This window comes from Sarcophilus harrisii, chromosome 2 (genome assembly GCF_902635505.1).
Source record: "Sarcophilus harrisii chromosome 2, mSarHar1.11, whole genome shotgun sequence".
Classification (NCBI taxonomy): Eukaryota; Metazoa; Chordata; class Mammalia; order Dasyuromorphia; family Dasyuridae; genus Sarcophilus; species Sarcophilus harrisii.
In genome coordinates, this window is record NC_045427.1 from 177,169,972 (window position 1) to 177,187,343 (window position 17,372).

The 17,372-nt window shown below is 33.5% G+C and overlaps 1 protein-coding gene across 3 annotated transcripts in view; it reads right to left on the bottom strand.

Moving 5' to 3' along the window:
- ARHGEF10 (Rho guanine nucleotide exchange factor 10) overlaps positions 1-17,372 on the bottom strand; it is a 215,807-nt gene that overhangs the window by 36,557 nt on the left and 161,878 nt on the right. For all 3 annotated transcript variants that reach the window (XM_023494669.2, XM_012539906.3, XM_023494668.2), the window contains 7 exons: positions 11,496-11,611; positions 10,939-11,066; positions 10,642-10,742; positions 8,551-8,672; positions 7,028-7,114; positions 4,122-4,348; positions 3,374-3,531 (listed from right to left, as the gene is read on the bottom strand). In XM_023494669.2, coding sequence (XP_023350437.1) covers positions 3,374-3,531; positions 4,122-4,348; positions 7,028-7,114; positions 8,551-8,672; positions 10,642-10,742; positions 10,939-11,066; positions 11,496-11,611 — 939 coding nt within the window. The remainder of the gene's footprint in view (positions 1-3,373; positions 3,532-4,121; positions 4,349-7,027; positions 7,115-8,550; positions 8,673-10,641; positions 10,743-10,938; positions 11,067-11,495; positions 11,612-17,372) is intronic.

Here is a 17,372-nt window from a genome sequence, read left to right on the forward strand (position 1 = left end):
TATTTTATTGTCTGGTTCTAGAATATCAGGACAGCTTTCCTTGAATTTTTGAAAGACAATGTCTGGGCTCTTTTTTTTTTTTAATCATAACTTTCAGGAAGACCAATAATTTTAAAATTATCTCTCTTGGATCTATTTTCCAGGTCAGTTGTTTTCCCAATGAGATATTTCACATTTTTTCATTTTTTTTTTGTTTTGCTTTATCGTGTCTTGATTTCTCATGAAGTCATTAGCTTCTATTTATTCAACTCTATTTTTTAAGGAATTATTTTCGTCAGTGAGCTTTTGTACCTCCTCTTCTAATTGTCCAATTTTACTTTTTAAGGCATTCTTCTCCTCATTAGCTTTTTGCATTTCCTTTTGCACCATTCTCAATTTTTTCCCTAATTTTTCCTCGATCTCTTATACTTGATTATCAAAATCCTTTTTGAGCTCTTCAATGGCCCAAGCCCAATTGTTATTGTTCTTGGAGGCTTTAGATATAGGAACTTTGGCTTTGTTATCATCTTCTAAGTGTATGTTTTGATCTTCCTTGTCACCATAATAACTTTCAATGGTCAGAAACTTTTCTTGTTGTCTACTCATGTTCCTAGCCTATTACAAGGCTTTTAACTCTTTGTTAAAGTAGGGCTCTGTTTCCAAAGTGCAGGGTACATCGTCCAAAGCTTCAGAGATTTTGTGCAGCTGTTTTCAAAGATCCTTCTAGGACCCTGAGCCCAAGCACTCTTTCCTACCCTAGATCTGTTAGTAGTGTCCCCACCCTACCATAGCTGTAAGCTACACAGCTAGTGTGCTGGCAGGCTTGGGGCTGCTGACCCAAGCTGTGTTGGAGCAGCCTGTGATGGGATTATATGCTGGGCTCCCACCTTGGTGTCAAAGACCCTCTTACTATCTTGTCTCTGCCTCCTCATCTTTCAAAGGAACATTGTACTCACAGATACAAGGGTCACTTTAGAGATCATCTAGATTGGTGGTGTCAAATGCAAGTACAAATAGGGGGCAATAAGACTTACATAAGGATTTCTACAGGGGTCATAGTGATTTAGAAAATCATATATTAATATTGCATGACAAGACAGGTTTTTGTCTTAATGACAAATTAAATGACAATTATAATCTTTGTCCTAAAAAGTTTTAAATAGGCTTTTATGCTGGCTGCTCTTCTTTTTTATCAACATTTTAACAGCTTGATGAAGTATCTTAAGAAAGAGTTGAATGTCTTATCTAGAAATTGTCTAAAAGAAATAGTCTAGCATTCCTGACATTCAAGCCAAAATGGATATATTTGAGAAGTATTCTACAAATGATCAATCTTAAATCATTTGATTCAAGAAGTTATCTTATTCGTGAATATATTTTGCAAAATATCTTAGTACAACTATTTAGACTTCCCCATGGTCATGTACAGAGTCGGCTTAAGTGTCACAATTAATCAATCAATCTACAACAATTTACAAAGTGTCTATGTGTCATATAATGTGCTATTCAAGGGCAAAAAAATGAAAAAAAAGATTTATTCCCTTATGTAGCTTACATTATATAAGAGGAAATAATAACTGTACAAAGATAGGCATATTCAAAATTTATACAAAGTAATTGGAAAGTTCTTAAAATAATATTTTATTATATGACAACTAAAGAATTAATGTGAAGAACAAGGGAAAGGTAGTGAATGAGGATGAAAAGTTGTTCTAAATCAAAAGATGGCCAAATACTTTTCAGCACACAATATCTCTCAATGACCATGGAGAGGTAGTAATATTAATAACAAGTCCTGGAAATGCTAAAGTGGTTCACTGACAACACTTTTGCTCAATATTTTTATATAATTCTCACTTTAACCAAAACAAATTATCTGCACTGCATGTCTTAGTTAGAGGGATTTATCATGAATTTTCTGTGGTCTACCCTTGGTCAATATTCATTTAATATCTTTAAAACAGAACACAGAGAAACTCGATGTGGAAGCTATACATGTGGGGGTAGTTACTAAAATAATAAAAATGGTGGCTCTCACAGACTTATGCATCAAGTAAAGCATAAAAGAAAGAACCCAAAGGGAATAGGGAATAAAAAAAAGAAAGGAAAGCAACAAAGAAGGCAGAGAAAGAAAAGTTAAATAGTAATAACAAAAACTGTGCTTTTTGCAAAAGGGAGACACAGAGATACAGAGACAGAGAGTAATTTTTAAAAATATGAAGTAGGAGTTAAGAAGGTCTTGGACTTTTTAAGAACATTCAATTCATCAAGAAAGAGTTCACTGGTTACCTGTGAAAGTTATTTCAGTAGAGTGATAGGGATGGAAATTAAATTTTTCGTGATTATTCAGTAAAAGTGATTAAAGAAAATGAAGGCAATAAGTAGATGAAATGAATGAGTTAATGAATAGCAGGACAATGCAAATAGCTTCTGTGTTATTATTTTCTAAGTTAGGAAAATACCTGAGCAAGTTTGAAGGCAGGAAGAGAGGATCTAATGGGCAGAAAAAGATTGAAAAAAATTGGAAATGGAACAATAACAGAGAATAATTCTAGAAGAGCTGAAGTCAGGAAGGTCAGAGCATAGATGGATGGTCTAGTTTTATAAAGAAACAAATTCATTCTTTGTGAGTAGAGGGATGTCTGAGAAGATACATTGATGTAAACCTAGCAGCAGATGGTGGAACTCTCTTCCTTTGATCCTGTAATCCTTTGTTGAAAAGGAGCTTACGGTATCCACAAAATAGATGGAGGGACTATTTTTGAGGGAGAGAGCAAATCCCAAATAACTACTATTAGGGAAAGTGTGCTAGGAACTCAATGTGAGATGAATAAAATAACTTAATCAACAGCTACCAGGTTGGACAGCATGAATATCTGAAGGGCCAGGCCTGTAGGATTTTACATCTTCTTTTGCACTCGTCAGTCACCTCACTAATGTCACAATATTAATGTCATTCATCATATTCACATCAAACATCTTAGCACTTATTCAACAAATATTCATCAAATGTCTGATACTTGTATATCTCTAGAGTGGGGTAAGCAAGATCAATCGATGAATCAATCAATTAGCAAACATTTAATGTCAAACGTATTCCAAACAAAACCTAAAGTACCAAGCCAAAAAAAAAAAAAAAAGTCAAGAACTATAGAACTCCAGTAATTCAAGAATGGAAGTAACTACAGTGACCAGTTCAACACATACATCAAAGAAGTCCTCACTATAAATGTATCTATCTAGTTATCTAGACAAAGTATTTGAACTCAGAACTTGTACAGAGGAAAAAAAGCACCTGATATACTTAGGCATAAATTACTTAGTGGAAAAAGGAAACAAGTGAGCAACAAACATAAGATTTGTACATCGTTCTACAAACTTAGGATATAGTTACCTTCTGTTTTGGTGTAGACAGCAACATTCCCATTAACAAGACCTGCATAGAGATACTGGGATGTGCAAGTCAGGCTCATGACAGTAGACTTTTCAGGTGTGAAAAAGTGTTGAAGTCGCACTTTCTTCGAGCCTTGACTACTTTTATAAATAGAAATACTTTAAAAGAAAAACATAAACTAATAAGCACATTTTTGACATATAGAGAAAGGATTTTAAGAGTTAAATTTTTTTATTCAACTGTTTTACTTTATTATAATGGAGTGAATGTTAAATATGGAGCATGTTTCTTATTCAGTACTTACTTTAAAGGAAAATATCTATAAAATGTTCACAAGTATATTGTGCTAGGTACATGTGTGTGTGTGTATCTATATCTATATCTATATATAATGCATAGTGTATGTATACATATATAGGCTATAAATGTGTTTGTGTGGTCATAGATATAAAGAGAGAGAGAAAGGATCTCAGAGGCAATGTGATCCAAGCTTCTTATTTTACAATTGAGGAAACTGAGGCTCAAAAATTTAAAATGTCTTTCTTGAAACTGATTGTCAAATTCAGGATTTGAATCCCAATTCTTCTCATTTCAGTTAATACTCATATTGTATCATACATGCATATGCACAAATCATTTTCTACCAACAAGGTTAATTTAATAATTTTTGCATTATGATCATTCACTATTTAATTCTAATGACAAATACTTTTGAAAGTTTTATTTATAACAATGAAACAATTATTACCTCCCTTCTTCTGTGCCAACACAAATAGCAGGTACATCTGAAGCTTTTCCAACTACAGTTTCTGAATCAGAAGTGACATTGGGTTCCTTATGTTTCTGAATATGCACCGGAATATATACCATACAAAGAATTCTTGATTCCACATTGAAGCATTCAATCACTTTTGGACTGGAATGTTGAAATGAGATGATGGCTATTTGGCCCATTTGATTAGTACAACTGCCAATCTGAATTAGGAAATTAAGATAAAAAAGATGATCAAGTGATGAAGGATTTCATAAACATACAATTTACAAAAACAGGTTTTAAAGACATAATGGCTTTGAAGGAAGCAGTATGGTCTAGTCTGGAACATAGGAAAGGAATGAGAAAGATCTGGCTTGAGTCCTATTTTTAACAGATACTAATTGCATGACCATAAGCAAGCAATTTAACTTTTCAGTTCTTCTAGGTCATTCTCTAAAACTTTATTTTACAAATGAGTTGCCAAGAGACATTCCATGCTAGAAGTCCTCTACATTGATTAAATTACATGACGGGACCACCTCACCCTAACTCACACATTAGTGTAAATTACTTTAATCAGATTAAATTCTTCACTTCCTTATCACTGATGTCACTAATGGATTGAGGTTTTAGCTGGAGATCAAGGAGGGTGAAAAAGGGAGAAAGAAGCATAATATTAGATACTGGGTCACCTAAGGTGCAGAAGCAATTAAGCAGGGTGTTAACAGTAGGGGTAGAATGTGGATAGCTAGCTGGCAGAGAGGATGGTGTGTAGAAGAGATAGCTCCTAGAGATAGGAGATGTTTAGAAAAAAAATATGAGAAAGCATGTAAGATATACCAAATATCTTATTAGTTTGCTGCAGTTCTTAATATGGTATCCCACAGATATTTATGTGAGACTAATAATTTTTTTTAATTTCATAAGCAAAGCATTCAACTTAAAAATATTTACTTCAAGCATTAGGGAAGCTAATTTATACTGCTCAACAACAATCTTTCAGCATTTGGCTTTTGTAAGGTATGTACTATCTAAGGCAAATTCTAAATAGCTTATTTCCTGATGTCAGCATTTCAGTGGTTGCAAATTCATCTCTTTCCCAATGCAATACAATAGTGGATTGTTTTCTGGGAAGTGTTCAGAGCCAGTTTCCACTATGATAGGGTATAAAGTTCATTCAGAACTGGAAAACTATGCTATTTCATCTTTCATTTAAAGAGAGTTTAATACATTTCCAATTAGGCTGGAATATTTATCTTTGTAATCATACTACATAAGAAAAAATTTTCCCTTATATTTTACATTTTGACCTTGGAATTTTTTTTCAAAACTATTTTATAATTATTAGACTGTAATTTTTTCTTCTAAATTTAGAATGTCACTTGGTTTTATTTTACAAAGTCAATGAATTTTAAATTCATCATTCAAAGCATCCTAGAGAACATTTCAAGGGCATATTTTCCTCATCCCATGTAACTCTACAGCAGTTTTCAATAAATATTTTAGTTTTAAAAATAAAGGAATTATATATGTGTGTATATAACATGAATTGATTCAAAATGAAATAAGTAGAACTAAGAAAACAATTACTATAATTAAGTAAATGAAAAGAATACCAAATTAAAACTGAACATTATATAATTATTGGCACAGAAGTTTGGGCTCATGGAAGAAACAACATAACATATTTCACTCTTTCAAGTGTAGCTAGGAAGTGCAGAGGATAGAATGCCAAGGAAGACCTGAGTTCAAATATAGTCTTACTAGCTATGTGAGGATGGGTATGTCATTTAACTCTGTTTGCCTCAGTTTTCTTATCTGTAAAATGAACTGGAGGAGGAAACAGTAAACCACTGTAGTATCTCTGCCAAGAAAACCTGGAATGGGTTATGAAGAGTCAGATACAACTAACAGAAATAATCACTCTTTGAAGATACAGATTTTGTTGAATTGCTTTTCTCCCCCTCTTCATTATTATTTTTTTATTGATGACTGATAAAAGATATGGCTTTCTGGATAGAAAAGGGAAAGGCAGTCTTGGGGAATTAAAATGATTTTAAAACAAAAAATAATTTTAAATTTATTTTCAAAAACCAAAAAACCAAAAAAGGGGATGTAAGAAATAAAAATAAAATTCCTAAATGTCTCATACCCTTTGACCCTGTGATCATTATCAAGGAAGCCAATGGAGGAAAAAATACAATATATACAAAAAAACTGAGATCACTTTTATGCTATTAAAGATCTGGAAACAAAATGGATGCCTATCATTTGGGGAATAGCCATTAAAAAAAAACAACTAATGATCCATAAATGTAATGGAATATTATTGAAAAGTTAAAAACAACAAATATAAGGGATTCAGGGAAACATGGGAAGAGTTAGTTGGGTGAACTGATGCACAGTAAAAGAATCAGGACCAAGAGAAGGGTACAATGAATGTAATGACAAAAGAAAAAAGATCACTTAAAGGATTAGAACTCTGAGTAATTAAATAACTAATAATGGGCCCAGAGAAAAGTAATGAAAACACTAACTCCAAGGGAAATATGTCGTATACATTGTCAGATCAGGGTGACTGAATCAATTGGTTTTGATTTGCTTTTTATTTGTTTTTCTTTCTTTTTTTTTTTTTTTTTAAAGAAGTGGAGTAGGGTAAGGGGTTGGTGGGAAAGAAGTGACTTTTTTTGTAATTAAAGCTTTTTATTTTGAAAATATATACATGGATAAATTTCAACATTCACCCCTACAAAATCTTGTGTTCTAAATTTTTCCCTTCCTTCCCCTAGATGGCAAGTAATCCAATACGTATGAAATGCAATTAGAAGAGTTATTTTTTCTAGAAAGGGTTGTGATGTAAGAAGTCTCAATGAATTTTATTTTTAATTTAAAAAGCTTACCCATAGGAATCCATGCTGCATGGAAAATGAATCCGGCTCAGCTTCATTGCCAAGGTAAGGTTCTGGATTATAAGCAGCACATTCAATCTGAAATGGAATAAAATGTGCCATTCTCAGATAAAATAGTAAAAGTATATTTCTTTCCTTTTTTGATATAAGTGAAAGGCATTCTTTTCTGTTCATATATTACAAAGTATTAAGCTAACAATCAATTAAAAATCTCCAAAATAAATAGATTTCCTTACATGTAGAATTTAGTATTTAAGGAGATGACTGGTTCAGTTGTACTCTCCTCAATTGTTCACTCATCAGACCTCAGTTAAATAGCTAAAATCAAAACACTTAATCACTGTTAAAGCACTTAGCAATGGCATCACTTAAAATAATTTATCCAACAGGTTAAAGTGAATGAAAACTTTTTCCCAAATAAAAGGAAAGACTCAAAACTAAACTAGTCACTTCCATGGCACCAGGAACTGCTAAGACCAGTGGAGTCTCTGAGTATAGAAGGAATTAGCCTCTATTGCAATGGCCATTTAAACTCCTCCTTTCTTAGTCCTTCCATAGAATAAATTTTGAAGAATCTCAGAGTTAGGAGTGGGAAATTAGCATTGAAAACAAAGAACATCATTGGAATTTGACAGAGCAGGAAAATCTAATTCACAGAGTAAATTATAATTAATTTCTGTGCCCATACTGGTAATATGGGACAAAATGCCTCAAGGCCAGAGATCTCATTTACTCAAAAGTAGACCCAGTTCTTCACTGAAGAGGGAGGGAATACAAGCTTCTAATTATGGCTAATTTTGATTCTTGATAGTTTGCCAAGCAAAGGCAAAGAGAACAGACAAATATGAAACATATGTCTCCCTCAAACAATAATGTCTCAAATGCATCAGGGCTGTTTTAATACAGCAGACAACAGACAAAGAAACATCTATAAAGTTATCTTCTCTGTGTCAGACACTCAGAACTAGGAATACTAAAACAAAAATGAAAGTCAGTGCCTTCAATGATTCTACATTGTAGAGAGGGAAATATGTACATATCTAAGTATATATAGAAAGGCATAAGCAACAAGGGGGATTTTTTAGGAGATAGTATTTGGGCTGTGCTTACAAACTAAAGATAGAAAGAAGGAGGCAGAAACATCTAGGGGAGATGGGATGAGTTTGGCCTGACAGAAAGTTGGCAAATTCTTGCTAAAGAACTTAGCTTTAATTGCTTGCTGTTTGGGGGAAGAGGGAGAGAAGAGAAGGAACAAGAAAAATTTGAAACTCAAAATCTTTCAAAAATGAATATTGAAAAACTATCTTTAGATGTAATTAGAGGAAATAATAAAATATTATTAAGTGAAAAAAAACATTATCTTTAGAAAAGAAATTCCATTACTTATTATGAAAAGGGGATGTATTCTTCTCCCTAACAATCATTCACTATGCTGTCCAATCAGGAGTAATTGCAAGCATCATATGGATACTAACAAAGGTGAGTTAATCATTTTAGATATCACTGTGCTTTACCTTAAACTCCTGCTGTTTGGCCACCATCACTGGCATGTGTTTAACGAGAAGAGGATGTTTCTCCTTTTTTATTTGATTCCCGTCATCTTCTACACAGAACCAGCCCAGATGATTCTCCTCCTCTATAATCACATCCAAATAGAAAATCTATGAAGCTTTTGATGGATAAAAATCTGCACCCAAAGATCACTTGATAGAACTTTGGAATACTTTTGTCTTGCTTAATTAAGTTTGAACACTTGAAAAAATGTGAAAATCTATGATTATACCTTATTGGCTTCTTCCTCAGATGAACATTACAGTCACTTTATAACTCTGTGGATGGATAATTTGAGGAGTTGTTGTGATTTAAAAATTCATCAGGCCGAAACCAATGTAGTAGGAAACTTCTCAGAACTTAGTTAGGAGGCCCAAAGGACAAAGTTTTTGAGTTTGCACTAAATCTACAACTACATCTTAGCTCCTTAACCAATGGTATTACCATCTAGAATGTAGGGTTACCTCAACTCCACCAATAGAATAGAACTAGGAGATATTTAAACAGCTCAGCTCTTTCCAAGCTTTTCGGTGAGCAAGAAGGTGCCAAAGAGACTCTTGGAGGGAACCTTCAAAGTGTTTTTCAAAGGCTCTAGAGCTAGAAAGGACTTCAAACATGGTAGATAAGTGATGTCCCCAAGCTTATACAAAGTAGAATAAGAAGTGAAATTTGAATGTAGATGGCCTAAGTTCAAGCCAAAAATTTTTTTATGTTCCCAGATATCTTTTCTTATTTTAATTTAAAGACAATTTCATTGTTTTGTCCCTCTAAAAACTAGAGGGTGGTTTCAACCAACTCTGATGTGCTTCTTACTTCCTTTAATACCACTCTTCCTATTGGCACTTCTTGAATGAGATGAAAACACTTTAAAGACTATAAAATCCAGCTATTTTAATTCCCATGGATTTTATTAAAATAATTCTTAATATCTGAATTCACATACCAGGGCAGCTGTGAGAATAAATTGACACTGGCATAATGCTCTTGGGTAAAAAAAGGTAACTAAAACTGAAAATATTTAATGGTTAAAAAAAAAGAAAACTAGGATTTTAGTAATTTTTAAAAGTCCTTCAATTCAGAGACAAATTCATTCTCAATCTGGAACTTCAGTATCTTGAAAGAAGTCTAGCCTAAACTCTTGTTCTCCAGGGATAAAATTTCCTCTACTCATGTTCCTTTGCCATCAAAGTTGGTAAACCACTAAACTCTATTCACTATATTCGTGTTTCTTCTGAGCCAAATTTAGGGGGCCTTTTCATTTCAAACAAAAGCCCTTCTTCACCTGTGAAACACAACTAAAAAGGTTAATGAGCTAATTTTTTTTTCTTTTTTTAAAAGTAGGTTTCCCTTGACTTTAGACAATAACTTAATTGTGAGTCCTATAATGCTCGAATACACACACATCACCTAAAATTCTCCCCAGTAATTTACACAAATACACACTGTATGTAAATGCATAGTGCTTTCATAAAAGAAATTTAATAAAACTGAAGGAAAAGATGAAAGGTAAATTAGAAGATAACAAAATAGGAACAAGTCCCTGTTGCCCAATCATAAAATAATAAATGAGAGAACGTTAAAGATCATCTCATTCAATACTCTTATTTTATGCATGACAAAACTGAGATTCAGAGAGATTGAAATTTGTTCAAGGTGACACACCTGGTTTTTTGGGATGGATTAATATCCAAGAGACTTGAACTGAAGGACTATTTGTGAGAAAAAGGAAGTTTTCTTAAGTTACTGAAAAGATTAAGCTCAATGAAGCTATTAAGAAAGAAAAAGCTAAATTTACACCAAAATAAAATTAAAGAAAAACCATCCATATCGCATTCATTTCTTTAATTTGATTATTTTGTTTTATTCTTCAGATACACTGGTGTTCCCAATGTTTAAATGTGATAGTAAAGAGGCCATTTTGTTTGTTTTCTAATCACTTTGGGAAGTCATTCTATTCATATTTTCCTTTTATAAATATATCTTATAGTAATCTTGAAAAGTAACCAGGGAAAGTGTAAGAATGCTTCATGTAACTTGAAATAACTAAATCTTACCCAGGGCAAGCTTAGCCATCTGTAAGTTGTTGATCCAAGATTGTTTGATGGCCGGGGTAAATGTATTAAACACAGCTGTAAAGAAAGTAGGCCGTCCAGACCTGCCAGAAATAATAATAAAACAGTAATCACTTTTTTTTAAAGTAATCTCTTTCACCTGAAATTTAATTACACATTTTATCTGTCTAATACAATCACTAGGACTAAAAAATAAATATAGTTCTAACATAAATAGTCATTTTCCCCCAAAGAAGTTGCTTATAATAAAGGAAATCTCATTTTAAAAGTTCTACTAACTTGTCTTGTTTCCCTGGGAGCTGCAACTGAATTCGACAGCAATCAGCTGCTCGGATTTCATCTTCTTTTTTCATGATAAGCTTTTGTAAACCTGATGTCCAATCATGTGCCACTGACTGATTTAAGTTCTACACAAAACAATAGCAACATAAAAAATTTTGTAAAGTAACAAGGAAATGGCAATTATATTCAAAGCAAGACAATTCAGAAAGACAGATTAAGTCTTACATCTGGTGACCATTTTTTTTTTTTTTTGGAAGTTCAAGATGCACTATGGTTTTGTCCAAGTAAAAGTAAGATTTAATTTAAGGGAAACTAAGTTGATAGCCAAAAGACTTTATGACAATGGCAGGGGAGGGAATGATAATTTTCCTATTATTTTTCAAAGATAAACACTAATAATTCAAATCAGCCAGTTAGGCTGAAATTCATTCTGACATGTCTAGGAATAAAAAAGGAAAAATGGAATATTGTTTTTGGAATTTCACAAGATATTAGAGCTTTTGAAATGAAAATAGCATTGAAAAGTGAATTCATTTGAGAGAGAGGGAGGTTACCTGATAGTTTCCTTTTAAGTTTCCTATCAATTGACTGATTTGACCAACTACATTCAAGTCATGCAACAAATTTTGTAAATCATGGTACAGTTGTCCTGGCCCCATGTAAAGTTTATCTGTAACAAACAAAAATATATAAAGATGTTGCATCAAAATATAAATTCAAATAAAAATAAAAAATGGAAACAAATTAGTACCAAAAAAAAGTTCCTGTTTGAAGGAGGAAAAATGCAAAGAGAAAGAAAAATATAGATAAGAGTAGAAGGCAAATAAAGAAAAGGAAAGAAATAAGCTCATATAAATGAGTTAAAATTTAGTTTCAATAAAAGTAAATCTTTTGAAGTAACATTGAATACAATTTTTAAAATGGGGTACTATCCTATCAGTGAAGCACTGGATTGGGAGAGTCGTTTGGAATGTGAAAGACTCATAAAAGTGATCTCATAGCCAAAAGTTTATTTCATGAAAGGCAGACAGGCTAACCAAAATGAGGTGTACTGGGGCCTGAGAGTGAAGAGGCACTACTTAAAAGTCAGAGGTAGGAAGGGAGAGAGAAAGAAAGGGCAAGGGCTAGAGAGTTAGGGAGAAGGGAAGGTCCTATGCTATTAGTTATTATTCCTATATACTATATACTATTATTATTATTATTATTATTATTATTATTATTATTATTCCTAAGGTGACTACATCATTTCCAAGGTCAGGTAGTGTAGGGTTTCTTAAAAGTATTGAGGTCTCTACTACTAATGGGATTTCTACTATATGAATTCCAAGGGTTGCACCACATCACTGCTAATAAAATTTCGTGAGAGCAGTAATGATTTTTCATGTTATTTTTGAATCCATAGTCCCTCTGAGAAGGCACACAGTAGAATGGACAGACAATCCTGTTACAATTAGGAAGAATTAAGTTCTAAGCTGTCTCTGCCATGTATAATATAAGCCATGTGATACCTCTTAGTTTTCCTGGTCTTCTTTAGGACTCAGCTTGAAGCCCATCCTCTGAAGCCTTTCCCCTTCTGTCTCCTAAATCCCAATTAACAATGCTTTCCCCTGTCAGATTGCTTTCCGTCTATGCATGGAATGTGTGTATGTATGTGCAGAAAGATAAATAGACATAGAAATATCAATATATCATATTTAATTAGAGATCTACAAGTGGTATCCTCCATTAAAATGTATGTTCCTTGAGGATAGAGAGGTATTTGTAAGTGTGTGTATATATGTGTTTGCATTTAGTTTTATTTTCTTGGTATTTCCAATGCTTAGCATAGTAGCATTTAAATACATGTTGTCTGGCCTACATAAGTAAAGGAAGTGTCTTCATTGGGAATATCAACAAAATTACCATCAAGATTCCCCAAACCTCTTCTTCAACACTTAGCATAGAAAATACTTTATAAATACTGTTTTGTTTGCTCTACTTAACATCATTAAGTTAGTTCCATTAAAAAAAATGAATAAACCTTTAGGTAAGGAAATATTACAAATGACATTTCCAGAGAAACCACGCTCTGCAGAACAAATCCTCAGGGTAAGGATGTAACCTGAAGTCTCCTAGGTGTGGAACATAATATGACAGCAGGCTACTAACAATGCAAATTAGAAAACTGAGACTTGGATTAGAGAAACTGTCTCCAGGTCACAGAGTTAGTGGCAGGTCTGAGACAAGAACACAGATCTTTTCACTGTACTTCCCCTTCTAACTGATGAGAAGTGCCCACCCCCCTAACCCCACAAGGAATGGACTTTTTCTGCTATTGAAATGAGCAACATCTTGACATAAACAGCCCCAACAAGACTTTGACTTAAGATATTTTCTGTTCTGCTTTGAAATGCTTACTTAAACATGCCACAGGCTGTTACTATCACAACTAAGAATAGAACATTTCTTCACAATCATTTAGGTACCAAAGGACTGTCAGATCTACTATTAATGTACAAACTGAAAGAAAGAAAACAACTCTGGTTGCTTTTACATGGAAATGCCTGTCTACATGTGTTGAATAGTAATTACCAATTCAGTTTAGCTTCTATTTAACTTAGACTTCTACTCATAGAAACAACTGCTTAATTTATTGCATGCAATTGAAATAAAGATTTCAAAGTGGGCATTGAAAAAAGAGGGGCTTTGTTATCCTGTACTTCTCTTGAAGTTTTGCAGGATTCTTTGTTCCCATCCCTAAGTGAGATGAAAAAAACATTAGTCAGGAAAGAATGAGCTGCTTTTTAATCATTTTGCTTAATTATTCCTATGTACATGAAAAATTTTAAAACATCCCTACTTCTTTGTTATTTCTTTTATATTTTGGCTAGTTTTGTTCAGTTGTCATGGTGTAGCCAATATGCTGAAAGTATTTAGTGAGGAAAGGGTAGGAAGAATTATATCTAATACAATTTAAGCTTCTGGATGGTAGAGAATGTTTTGATTTTGTTTTTGCATCCTAGTAGTGATCAGAAAGTAAAAGTAATAAATGCTTGATTCAATTACAGTACATCACATGAATACAATGAAATACTGCTGCACCTATGAAATAATGACTACAAAAACATGAAGAAGCTTGGGAACACTCATCTGAATAGATGCAAAGTTCAAAGGATACAGAATAAGGAAGAAATATATGCAAAGATTATGTGAGTAACAACAAAAACCACCTTAGGCAATACATTTAATTTCTCAAAAATTCTGCATTTTCACTTTTTAAAACCATTTTAAAATAAAGGGGTTAACTTATGTTTGGCTTTTTTCCCCCTAAAAATCCTATCCAACTGTCTATCTGTACATTTTCATTTAACATCTCCATGGTAGATTCTACTTTAGAGTAGGTTTCACTTATTTGTCGTTGAAGATTAAATGTTGAACTGACTAGTTTTAAGAAGAGATATCAAAGACTCAGACAATGTTCCAAATGCTTCAGGTTAACTAAAATTACATTGACATATCCATTCAAACATATATACATACATATACATACACACATATATTCAAATAGAAAATTGGGAAATGTGATCTGATAAAGGATATATCTTCTTTTCTAAATCTCTACCTTTTCCAGATGAAGCCATTAAAAAAAAATTTAAAGTGTATTATCACTGTACCTTAGGATACCTTTAATATATCTTTCTAGCTACAAGCCCTAATATAGAGAAAATGATCAGGAACAAATAGTATACTATAGTTGGACATTGTTTTAGAAGGCAACATGGAAAGATGATAGCAAAAAGACTCCCACAATTGATGCAAAGAAACTTAGGTCAAAGTCTCATGGGTTGTTTGTCCCTTTACTTTCCAGAGCTTCAGTTTCTTTAATCAACCAACATTTATGAAATAGTTCCTATGCGTCAGTATTGCACTGAATTAATGATTGATAGAAAAGAGGCAAAATACAGTCTCCTACCTCAAGGACCTCATAACTTAACAAGGAAGACAGAATACAAAGAAATATATACAAAGGAAGTTAAATACAGAATAAATAGGAAATAAATAATAAAGCAAAGGCACTAGAATTGTAATGCCAGAGAAACTGAGGCAAGATAGAGATTAGAGAGTATTTAATAATTTATTAAATGGGACAGATTTACTGGGACCAAATGGATCCATGGTTTGGTCCCAGGGCTAAATGAGATTATCATCTCCAAGAATCCAGCAAACAATATGAGTTCTCAATGACCTATATACCCATGGCTCAGACTCAGGGGGTATCCTAAGGCAGGGGCGGAGTCAGGGTACTGAGAGCAGAAACGGGACTCTGACAGAGTGGGGTGAGCCTCCGGAAAGGGATGACATAATGGGGGGGGGGTACTCCGGACATGGGGAGAAGCATCTTGATAAGATGGTATATAACATTCTGATAGCTTGGGATGAGGAGAGACATTCTGATATTCTAAAACATATAGATCTTTTATCTTTATCAAATATTCTGATAAAGAGGGAAGGGAGGTTTTGCAGGACTGAACTTTGAGCTGATAATTATAAAATGAAGCAGAGAAACTGAGTCAGGACTGGGTCATGATAATTAGGGAAACTTAGGACAATAAAAGAGAACTGTGGCATAACAGAATGAAGAGGGTTTGGGAAAGGGTTCCTATAAAAGACTGGGATTTTATTTAGGACTAAGCAAGTCAGCAGTTAGAGTTGAGGACAGAAAGCATAAAAAGGGAAACATCCAGAGAAAATACTCAGACCCACAGATGAAGTGTCTTGTTCATTGAACAGCCAGGAAGCCAGTATCACCAATTTAAAGAGCATTTTGATTTGATTGGGAAATAAAGTGTAAGAAGACTAGAAAGGGCTGGGTTATGAAGAGCTTTTAATGGCAAGCAGAGTATTTTGTATTTGATTCTGGAGGGTAATAGGGAGCCAATGGAGTTTACTTAGTGTAGGGAAGAATAAGTGGAAAATGACATTATTGAATCTGCACTTTAGGAAAATCAGTTTAGTGGCTAAATAAAGGACAGATTAGAGTATAGAGACATGAAACAAGCTGAAGCACTAATAGTCTATTTAGAAAATAGAAATAATAATATTTTATCTACTTCACTCAGAGTTGTTGGTCTAAAGGTTCTTTTTAAATATTATGGTGTATGAACAGAGACAAGTAAATACACAGAGTAATTTGAGGAGGAATAAAGCACCAAGATGGTGGGGGGAGACACAGAGGGAAATTAGGAAAGGTTTACATTAGAGGAAAAAAAGTTTTCATCTGTTTACCAAGAGATTCAAGGAAACATGAAATTACAAGCTAATACAAATGAGCAATACAAGTAAATAGAGATCTTTGTATTAATTGATTTGGTCACCATAATTTCACTTCACATTTTTCCTATTTGAGGAAGTAATAAGTTTTCTTATCCAGGGGAGTATGATAAGAAATAAAATAGGTTTTTGGCTCTAAGTCAGATACTGGTTGGAATGAAAGAAGAGTTCAAAGAGCAAGCATAGTTACAGGTTTTTTTTAATTTTCTAAGAGAAAAGGTGAAGCAACTAATGCTTCAATATCCTCCCTTTCTATTCTCCCAAGTCTAGAACACTGTCTCCTCTCTACCTTCTTGTTTCCCTGGCTTCCTTCAAGTATCCATGTAAGTCCCTCTTTCTACAAGAAGCCTTTCCTAGTCCTTTTGAATTTTAGGGCCTTCTCTTTGTGATTAGCTCTAATTTGCCTTGTAAAAATCTTGCATGTACATTATTGTTTGCATGTTCCTCAAAGACAGGGTTGTTTGTCTCTTTTTATATCCAAGAACTTACACCAGTGACTGCCATATAGGAAGCACTTAAAAATGTTTGTTGACTTGAAGAGAGATGTATCCCTCTTTTCCCTCAGAGAAGAAGCTTTCAAGCCATATAATCTGCTGACTAGATAGATGAAAACAGAGTAGCAGATGGCCCTGGGAACAGCACCTCAGCTGGAGACTATTGCTGAGACCCAGTGGAGGGAGAAGGGACAGTAGTCCTAGGCAGAAGGGAAAGGGATTACTAATTCATTGAAGCAGTTAGGTGATAAAGTAGATAAAATTATGAATCTAAAGTAAGGAATTCCTAAATTCAAATCCAACCTCAAACATCTAACTAGTCCTGTGATCTTTGGCAAATAACTTAAACTGTCTGCCTGAGTTTCTTTATCTATAAGAAATGGGCAAAATAGTACCTACTCCCCAGGGTGGTTGTGAGAAGAAAAGAAGATATCTGTAAAGCACTTTGCAAATCCTAAAATGCTATATAAATGCTAAATATCTCTGTTAATTATGAAATTCCTACTGGAAATTAGACATAGTATGAGGTGATTCTAAAGACAACTCAAGACCAGATAAAGACTAAAGACCAAATGGGACACTCATGAGAGAAATTAACATGATATCCAGTGGGGAAAACCCAGCTGG